Genomic DNA, 10,481 nt, shown 5'->3' with positions numbered 1-10,481 from the left:
CTTTGCGACCCCGTGGACTGTAGCCCCCCAGGCTCTTCTGTCCATGGGGATTCTCCAGGCAAGAATACCAGAGTAGGTTGCCATGCCCTCCGGAGGGGATCTTCCCAAACCAGGTACTGAACCCAGGTCTCCCACACTGCAGGCAGATTCTTTACCGGCTGAGCTACCCGGGAAGCCAGCTGTTTGTTTATTACAAGGCTACTGAGAAGCTCAACCCACTCCAGTGTTATTGCCTGGAGAATCTCAGGGACGGGGGAGCCTGGTGGGCTTCCGACTATGGGGTCGCACAGAGTCCGACATGACTGAAGAGACTTAGCAGCAGCAGCAGCAACTGAGAAGCTCAAAAAAGTTGATGTGTGGGAGCACTCTGTAAACTGTAAAGTGCTATGCAATGCGAGCTGTTCTTTAAGTTATTTATTCAAGGCAGCAGCAGAGGGACCCCCCACATCAGTGCAGCTCCAGCCATTCCTCCTACCAGGTCCTGCCTGCAGGGAAGGGCTCCTTCAGTCTCTTGAGCCAGCTGGGTACTGGAGAGCTTAGCACTCTTAGCCCACTTCTGCGTCTCTGGCCCCATCTAACGCACAGATCAGGGCCGCGGGGCCCGGCAGAAGGGTACGGAGGCCCCTTATTTCGTTCGCTGGTAGAACTGGAAGACCGCCTTCTCTTGCTCATAGGTCTCGATGGAGCCGGGTCGAAGGCGCCGGATCTCAGCGATGGCGTCTCCGGCAGCCAGGCCCCGCTCCTTCACCAGGTAACAGGCCAGCATGGTGCCAGTGCGGCCAAAGCCCAGGGCACAGTGCACTGCCACCGCCTGCGGGGGGAGCTGGGTGGGGTGGAGCTCGACACATTCCCAACACTCTCCCGCCCCTCATTTGTGAAATACAACCAAGTTTTAAAGATGTAGGGCATTGAAGAGTGAAAATATCTGGTTAAGAATTTATTTTATATTGCTTATATATTGAAAGAATATTTTGGACTTACTGGGTTAAATTATACTATCAAGACGAATTTCTCCTGCTTCTGTTTACCTTTTTAAAAGAGGCTCCATCACATTTGGACAGAACCTTGCTCTGGAGTCTGCTCAATAGCCCTTGACTTCAACCCCAATCTCTCCCTTTCTTTCCAGAGAAAGTCTGTCCACCCTTTCTCCTTCTCAACTCAGAAGAACTTAGCTGGTTCTTTGTTGCCTCTCCTCAAACCCAATTCTCCCGCTGGGCCCTCTTTTTACTCCTCCCTCTTACAGCTTTGGCTTTCTGTACTGGTGTAATGGTTACAATGGTCTTCTGGCCTCACCATCTTCCTCCAATCTTTCTCCTGGAACCCAGTTAAATTAAAACTGGCCCTGACGTCCGCAGCTCCTAGTGTCCCCGCTGACTCCTCCCAAGCCCCTCCCTCCCCGCACTGACCCCGCCCGCTGACCTCTCCCCTGGCGTTGGCCTCGTCGACGATCTTCACGAAGCGGTCGATCTGCTCTGGGCCCGGCGGGCAGAAGTCTGGGATGCGCAGTCGGTGCAGGGTGAGGCCGGGGCAGCTGTCGCTGTGCGGGGCCCGCGCTCCGTCAGTGACACCAGATGCCGTACACCTTGGTCCAGCAGGAACTGGTAGTGGGCGGGGAGCCGGGGCAGCGCCAGCCCCGCCAGCCGGCGGGGCAGCACCCACGAGAAGTTGGGGGGCTGCACGCCCATGGCTGAAAGAGGGCACAGGACAGCAAGTCAACGGCGGTGAAGCCGGTCGGTCCCGCTCCGCCCACCCGCCTTCAGGCCGGGTAACCCTCCACCTACCAGGCAGTGGCGCCTCCTGGGACCACGTGGTCTCTGGGACAGATCCTGGGCGACGTCCTGCGCCGCCGCGGGGGATTGGCCAAGCCGCCTGGGGGGCGGGGCTAGAATGCCGAACTCCTGGCTCTGAGTGACCGCGAGGAGCTATACGGCCCCAAGCAGGACACTCGTTGATTGGTTGGATTGTCAGTAATGGGCGGGATTACTGCAGCGGTGCGCACGGAGATTGGTGGGCCGCAGAAACAGCTAAGAAGGAAAACCTAGAAGGAATTCAGTAATTGTTTTCTGTGGATGAAGCAACCCCGGGTCGAGCTCTGCTGCTCCCTGGCGGTCTTTGGGAGTTATTGCACCACTGGCCATCTGCCCCTGCCCCCAAGAGCCTGGCTCTCATAATTTTCGTCACAGTGGATGCCCAAGAGTTTAAGAGATGGTAAATCTACATCATCCTTAAGGAAGGAATTCCCTCTACAGTGACTCTGACAAGTCATTATCAGTGACTTTTAGAACTTGTCCAGTAAGGGAGAATCACTGTTGTACAGGGGACTCTTCTCATTTTTCCGCTGCTGGAATTATTAAAAACAAACACACAACCGTGTTGCCGCCATCTGGTGCCCTGAAATCTTACCCGGGGTAGTAATTATATAACAACAACAACAAAGACAACAACTTAAAAGGATTAACAAATTGAACATTTACTATGTGTCAGGTATTATCCTAAGTACTTTACATGTATTAACTGATATAATTGCCACAATAATCTTATGTGGTAGGTAATCTAATTAACTCTGTTTTACAGATGAGAACACTAAAGCTCTGGAGAGGTTCAGGAACTTGACCAAGAGGTAACTGATGGAAGGGGATTTGAAGCCTAGCACTTCAGCTCCGGAATCTTTAACAAAACAGTATTGTATTCTAAAGTTCAACAGAAGGTTACTGCTTCTTTACATAACCATCCTCATGCCCCTCAGCTGGGTTAAACAGTTGCAGGATTTCTTTATTTTATTTAATTTATTTATTTATTTTCAACAGTTGCAGGATTTCTTAATTTCTCTTCATGTTTCCTAAGTCCCAGGTTCTGTGAGTCACCCTTCCCTGGAGAGGCTAGAGTTTATATGTGTCATTCATAGAAGGTGGGGAAGTAGATTTGAACACAGTGTCTTAACTGTGATCTCAATGTTTCATATCCTCCTTTGAACAATGTGCTTCTAGTAATCAGACTAATTGTAATTATAAAATAGTTAACTGTTATTGAATTTGCCTACAAACCAGGCCCCGGGCCAGGTGCTTTCTGGAAGAGCCGCACGAGGAAGGTAATTTTATATCCCTTCTGCACATGAGGCTTAAAGAAGTTGGTTAACTTACCTAAGCACACACAGCTAGTAAGTAGCTGGGCTGGTTGAGCCAAGATCTGTCTCATTCCAAGCCCAGGGAACCATGAAGACATACACCCCTCCCTGTCCCTATCTACCTCTCACCCACACACTTGGTTCCAGCAAAATGAAAAGGAAATTTTCTTCCTCCAAAGATCAAAGCCTGCTCTGACCCTGTGGAAAGCGCACTTAACCATTTATCCTGGCAACTGAAGCATTGCCTCCACCTACTCTCCTCAGGTTCCAGGAGCTTCCAGATCTACCCTTTCCCTTTCTTCTGAACAATCACAGCCCTAATTAAGTCCTTCCTGTCTGCACTCCCATTTCCTGCACAACTCGCCACGGCTCTTTCTAGCCCATCCCAGTGTGTTCCCACTATGCCTCTCGGCCACGTTACCCCGTCTCTCCTCCCAGCAACTTCAGTCAACCCCTAGCTCAGCATTTGTGATTGCACTCCCTCAGTGACAAGAGGCACTTGCTCCTATCAGATTGAACTTTTCTTAGTTCCTTTTCCTTGCTGTCCTTTCTTCTCTCCCTCACTCATTAGAGAAAATTTTCCACATCTCTCCCCACCTCCTTATGCCCATTCCTTGCCTCCTTGAGAGCCAGGGCAAAGCCCATCTTTTCCAGAGAGAAGACATTTCTAGGGGAGACAGAGATTCCTATGGGGTCTCTGCAGGGGTTGAAGTGCATCCATTAACCCCTTTTGGGCTTCCTTTGTAGAAATTCCTCCTCCGTCTCTATTGCTCTGCCTCTCGCTTTTAACAGACCCTGCTTGAGTCTCTGCCTTGGTCTATGTCCCCTTGTCAAGAATACTGTTTAATTTTCTGTCTTGGGCCCGGGGCCTCACACTGAAAGAAAAACTCCTTTATGGTGGTTTCTTGGCTAGGATTCTTGCAACTAAAACAATGTCCGCTTCCTACACGTAGGCTCCAGCCCCAGGCAATACTGAGCTTCTTTTCTTTACTCTTCTGTAAAGTGTTACCTGACCTTCAGGAAAATTTAATCTCTATCCCCATCTCATTTTATATAAATATGTACTCCTGGTAGAGCAGTTAGTTTATTGAATTAGGGTTATCGGTTTGTGTCATTCCATCTTTGAATTTCATACATCTAATATAGAGCCTCATACACGGTGCTGAAAAATGTTAAATGAATGAAAAAATATGTATATGCAAGACTGTGAAAGTACATTTCTGGGAGTGTAGGCAAGTCTCCAGGGCTATGTGACAATGGATGTTTGTATCTTTTTTTTTTCACCAGCAAAATGAGTTTATTCAGGAATAGTAAAGAGTTGCAATTTGAGACAAGCAGACTATGACAAGGGCTTCCCCAGTGGCTCAGCATTAAAGAATCTGCAGTGCAGGAGACGTGAGTTCAATCCCTGGGTTGGGATGATCCCCTGGAGAAGGAAATGGCAACCTACTCCTGTATTTTTGCCTGGGAAATTCCATGGACAGAGGAGCCTGGTGGACTGTAGTCCATGGGGTCGCAACAACAAGCACAAAAGAAGTCAGTAGGGGAAAGGTAAGCTTGGATTGGAAGCACCAGCACAGACTTAGGAGGACAGGGTCTTCCTTCCGTTTTGTTCACTGTCTGTTGTGAAAAGCTGGAAATAGCATTCTTTGAAAGTCCAATATAATGGTTTTAGGGCTCTCTACCTCCCACTTCCCCAGCTGATAAGAATGTTTTGACTTTGTCCTCTTTGATGGCGAAGCCTCAGTTCCCTGATGGCTTGATTCCAGCGGCAATTGGAGCTGAAGCCAGAGTCAGAGAATTCCTTCCTCCAAGTGAGTCCCTGTGTCTTACCAAGGCAGAGGGTTGCTTGGATTTGTGTTCCTGTGGCCCTTAGACTGCAGCCAGAGCTCCCAGTGTCTTAAGTGTTCTGATCTTTTGTCTTAACACAGTTCAGACGTGGGACCCTATGATGTGGAAACTGAGTTTAAGAAGGGATGGTGTGGTAGCCAGCCTTAAAGATACTCCCCCCTAGGGAACCACTTCATGTCTTGTGTAATCCTTTCCCACATTGTTAGGGCTGGTTTGTGTCATCAACAGGATTTTGTGGAAATGATGGTATGTGACTTCCTGAATGGAAGAGAGAAGGCAAACCTAAGTGGACATTTGCAGTGACTGCAAATCGATCAGTCGTGACTGACTCTTTGTGACCCTATGGACTGTAGCCCTCCAGTCTCTTCTGTCAGTGGAATTCTCCAGGCAAGAATACTACAGTGGGTAGCCATTCCTTTCTTGAGGGTATCTTCGCTACCCAGGGATGGAACCCGTGTCTCCTGCACTGCAGGCAGATCTTTACTGTCAGAGCCACCAGGGAAGCCCTTTATGACTTTACCTATCTATGTGACTTCTTAGGTAAAGTCATAAAGGACATTATGGTTTTTAACTTGCTCTTTTGTGGGAGAAGCCAGCTGCTGTGTTGTGAGGAGTCTCATGGGAGATCCATGCGGGAGGCTTTGTATCAACCTCGTGGAAGGGGACTGGCTATTTTGGAAGTGGATCTTCTGGCTCCATCAAGACCTTAGACTACCTGCCCAACATCTTGATAATAGCCTCATGGATCCCTGAGCCAGAATCACCCAGTTAAGCCTCCCTTGAATTTCTCATGCATAGAAACTCTGAGATAATAAATACTTAATATTTTAAGCCATCAAATTTTGGGATAATTTCTTATGTGGCAATAGGAAACCAGTACAGATGGGAATATTCAAATAAAAGGAAAGAAGAGAAATAATTTTTCTTTTCTACTATGCATAATAGCATGTGGGATCTTAGTTCCCAGACCAGGGATCTAACCCATGCCCTCTCCACCATCCCCTCCCCCAGCAGTAGAAGCACAGAATTTTAACCACTGGATCATCAAGGAAGTCCTGAGAAATAATTGCTAATAATCTTAAGAAGTGAAATAAAATCAAGTTTATTTTTCAAAGAAAGAGTTATACTCTAAACAACTGCGGTCTAAGTGTGTGTGTGTGTGTGTGTGTGTGTGTGTGTGTGTGTGTTTTGGGGGATGGATTGTTGTGATAGGTCCATGCACATTTTCTACATTTGGAGAACCATACTGTATGTAGGAACCAAACAGAATAGTTTGGGTGTGAGTTTGTAAATATGGTATTGGAGGTATGTGGGTTTTATGTGGTGTTCATATAATTATGGATGATATACAAATAATTTAATAACTGGCCCTGGCACAGGAAGCAAGGAATTGGAATGGACTCCCTATCAACCATCACCGGTGCTATAAATGAATGGTGATGCTATCCTGCCGTCTACTGGGTACACATTGGTATTGAGTGTACAGGCTCTGACGTGATCTGGGGTGTGGCCAGATTACCTTGGACATTTTAATATAGGTCTTTCCACAAGATGGCACTGATAGCTTTTCCCTGTTTCTCTCTCTCTCTCTCCCACTCCTTCTTCCTCTGTCTTTTTTGTATTTTGATTTTTATACTGTTACAGAACATACCGTGACAGATAGCTCACAACTTACTAGTTGATTTCATATACTTTCTGACAATTCTATCACCTTCATGGCACTTAAAATTCTGTTTTTCTTTTAGACCATTCCAGGAGCACACTTGAGACCATGTTGGGATATTAGGGGGAGGTCTTATACCGGAAGCTATGATTAGGTGGGGTTAGAGATAAAGAGGGAATTGGGGACTGGGCTTTAGTTTTTGCAAAGCTGTTCAGTACTCTCAAGTGAGAGCAGAATCAGAGAAGAGGGAGTGCTCAGTAAGAGACACCTTTGAGATGAGAATAGTTTTGGTAAACTATCTTACTTCCAGGATTCATGCTCTATAAACTGCTTTCCCTTGGATCCAGAGGGAAGAAATTACTGAAAATCTTGGCATTGTACTTTTCACAGTGTAAGTGTAAAAATCAGAAAGAACCTCAGAGATCTTCTGGTTTAACCTCACTATTTCTAGGTGAGGAAACTCAGCTCATTGAGTCATTCAGTTGGTCCAGACTAGGACTCAATCCCCTGTAACTAAGAAGTAGAAACTAACCCAATAAAAACTGGGCAGGGGACTTGGACACTTCTTAAAAGACTATATAGAAAAGGCCAATACTTACCTGAAAAGGGTCCCTACATCAGTAGTCATCAGAGAAGTGCAAATCATAACCACAGTAATATACCCACTCAGTTCAGGTCAGTTCAGTCGCTCAGTCGTGTCCGACTCTTTGCGACCCCATGAATCACAGCACGCCAGGCCTCCCTGTCCATCACCAACTCCCGGAGTCCACTCAAACCCATGTTCATTGAGTCAGTGATGCCATCCAACCATCTCATCCTCTGTCGTCCCCTTCTCCTCCTGCCCTCAATGTTTCCCTGCAGCAGGGTCTTTTCCAATGAATCAGCTCTTCTCATCAGGCGGCCAAAGTATTGGAGTTTCAGCATGGCTAAAATTAAAATGACTGATAATGCCAAATATTGGCAAAGAAAAGGGACTGTTGGAGCTCTCATACACTGGTGGTAGGAGTGTAAAATTGTACAACTATTTTGGAAAAGTTTTCTACAGTTGCTTATAAAGTTAAATATACACCTCCCTGTGATCCAGTAATTCTGTTCCTAAGAATTACTCAAGAGAACAAAATCATTTGTCTACTAATACACTTGTAGAAGAATGTTCTTAGAAGCTTTATTCATAATAATCAAAAAATGTCAGGAAAACCAATATTCACCAACAGGAAAGCATCCATAAACAAACTGTGATACACATCCATAAAATAGAATATTATTTAGCAGTAAAAGGAAATAACTACTGATAAAAGTAACAAGTAACAAGATAAAAGTAACACTGGATGAATCTCAAAAGCATTAAGCTGAGCAAAAGGAGTCAGACACAACAAGAACGTAGGTATGATCTTCTGTGTGTGAAGTTTAAGGCCTGGCAAAGTAAATCTGTGGTGATAGAAATCAGAATAATGGTTGCCTCTGTGTGGGAAGGACAATAAGCTAGAAAGGGAATGAGAAAATTTTCAGCAGTGATGGAATCATTATCTTTTTTTCTTTTTAAAAAATGAAATACAGTTGATTTACAGCGTTTCAGATATACAGCAAATGATGCAGATATATGTATATTTCATATATATATTTTAGTTTTATATATATATATATATATATATTTATATATATATATATGTATATGGGCTTCCCTGGTGGCTCAGACAGCAAAGAATCTGCCTGCAATGCAGGAAACCTGTGTTTGTTCTCTGGGTCAGGAAGATCCCCTAGAGAAGGAAATGGCAACCCATTCCAGTATCCTTGCCTGGAAAATCCCATGGGCAGAGGAGCCTGGTGAACTATAGCCTATGGGGTCACAAAGAGTCACATGACTGAGAGACTGACATGCACACACACACAGGTGAATATAAATAAATATATATGAAATCCTCATAAACATCACTGGGTCACTAAACTATGTGACCTGGCCCAAATTACTTTAAATTTCTAAGTCTCCATTTCAGATGTCTATAATGATATAGATTATTAAGGATTATTGATAGGGTCAAATAAGGTAGAAATATGTTAAAACCTGGCAAAATGCTGGCACACAATTGGTGTTCACAAGTGGAAGTTGCTGCTGCCATCACCATCATCATAACATGATTTAGAGACCGATGGGAGTATCTCTAATGTCTCTAATGTGAAGTGTGGTCATAGGATGCTGTGGTTAGTGGAATTCTAAGATGGCCCCAAATGAACTATACACTTTGATGAGGGGATATCACTCCTATGATTATGTCACAAAACATGGCAAAAGGGGGCCACTCAGCAAGGTGGCTCTGGGAGCTGATTCCCCGTTGACAGCTACTAAGAAAGCAGAGGCTTCCATCTTACAACTTCAAGGAAGTGAATTCTGCCAAACGGATGAGCTTAGAGGACTCGGGCCTCCATTGTGAGGTACAGCCTGGCTGTCTTCTTCATTTCAGCCTGATGAGACCCTGAGCGGAGGATCCGGCTAACCTGTAGTTGGACTTCTGATCTCAGAACTGTGAGTTAACAAATGGGTATTTTTTTTAGCTACTAAGCTTGCGGCAATTGATCATACAGTAATAGAAAACTAATACAGGTGCCTTATTTACTTGTTTTATTTTTTTATTTTTAATATGCTGGTTGCAATACTAGACTTTTGAGATTTCTAAAGTGTGGTCTTATTTCTTGTCTCTTTTCCCCTTTAAGTCTCCCAGTCTTTAAAACTCTAGATCACGTGGGTCCATTTTCCAGGGCAGATGTGACAAATACAATGAATCAGTGGAGCATAGGAATTATCATTGTCTCATTCCCACTAGGCACCTCCCCACCTTCCTGGCTCATCCTCTGACCACTTGTAGACTAGCGCTTCTCAAAGTGTTGTGCACAGCTGAGCAGTATCACATGGCCTGGGAGCTTGTGAAAAATGCAGGATCTCAGGCCCCCTCCCAGACCTGTGGGATCCCAGGTGGCTTATATGCACACCTCTGCCTGAGAAGGAAGCCCTGTTGAGAGACCTTTCATCCCACAGCTCTGTCTTCCCTTCTGTGGGACAGTTATCAGTAGCGCCTAAAACAGCCTGGTCATAAGAGGTGGTTCCTGACATCTCCAGGTGTCTTTGGATGAGCAGGGCAGTGGGCACAGGAGCCCACAATTAGCACAGGGAAAAAGGCCTCAAGAGACATGACTGGCCTGGATAAATGCCTGAGGTCAGTTCCAGACACTTAGTGTCCCCGGTTGGAACAATCTATTGCTTTCTCCACTGGTTAGGGAGCTATCCAAAAAAATATGTTTAGATGTGTATTGTGAATTTCCTGTTTTTGTTCCAGGAAGGGCTTGGCTCCTTGATTTCCTTTCTGGAGAAATTCTTGAAACATCACTTTCTACTGTTTCCGCCTTTAAAGTATGTTCCAAGCAGGACTGAAATTGCCTGATTTATCATCCTTAAGTGTCCCAGCCTCCTTGCCATTTGGGGAAGAGGAGAAGAACCCATTGGACCACCTCAACATCCCCTTATCCCTCCAGTGGGACTTCCTCCCATCCACATCCCATCCTTCAGGAATCCCCTTAGGAACCATCACCCCCATGGCCTCCACTATTTCTGCCTGTTCACACTTTCCCTCTATGAAGCTAGGGTGCTTCTCTGCAGAACACAGCCCTGACATTCCCAGCTCTTGAGTAACTCCTATTGCCTTCAAGAAGAAGAAAAAAAAAAAAATCCCGACATTTGTAGACTGCCATAAAAATCCCTCTGGAATGAGGCCTTTGCTTCTCTCTTTAGCCTCATCTTACCTCATTTCTTGGAGTCAATGCGAGTCTCCAACACGCGGTGCAGAGCAGAGC

At 45.6% G+C, this 10,481-nt stretch overlaps 1 protein-coding gene and 1 long non-coding RNA gene across 2 annotated transcripts in view; one reads left to right on the top strand and one right to left on the bottom strand.

Annotated features, from left to right (window-relative positions):
* Positions 1–399: 399 nt before the first annotated feature.
* On the bottom strand, positions 400–1,773 carry DUSP23 (dual specificity phosphatase 23). The gene is given in 3 exon segments (XM_005910444.3): positions 400–811; positions 1,420–1,547; positions 1,550–1,773. Coding segments are annotated over 3 exon segments (450 nt in total). The 5' UTR covers positions 1,686–1,773; the 3' UTR covers positions 400–625.
* Positions 1,766–10,481, top strand: part of LOC138986369 (uncharacterized) — a 49,365-nt gene continuing 40,649 nt past the window's right edge. The window contains exons 1-2 of the long non-coding RNA XR_011463202.1: positions 1,766–2,484; positions 2,575–2,620. This is a non-coding gene — a long non-coding RNA (uncharacterized lncRNA). The remainder of the gene's footprint in view (positions 2,485–2,574; positions 2,621–10,481) is intronic.

The sequence above is a fragment of the Bos mutus genome, chromosome 3 (assembly GCF_027580195.1).
Source record: "Bos mutus isolate GX-2022 chromosome 3, NWIPB_WYAK_1.1, whole genome shotgun sequence".
Classification (NCBI taxonomy): Eukaryota; Metazoa; Chordata; class Mammalia; order Artiodactyla; family Bovidae; genus Bos; species Bos mutus.
The sequence above is the reverse complement of the archived record's forward strand: the minus strand, read 5'-3'. Positions and strand labels throughout refer to the sequence as shown.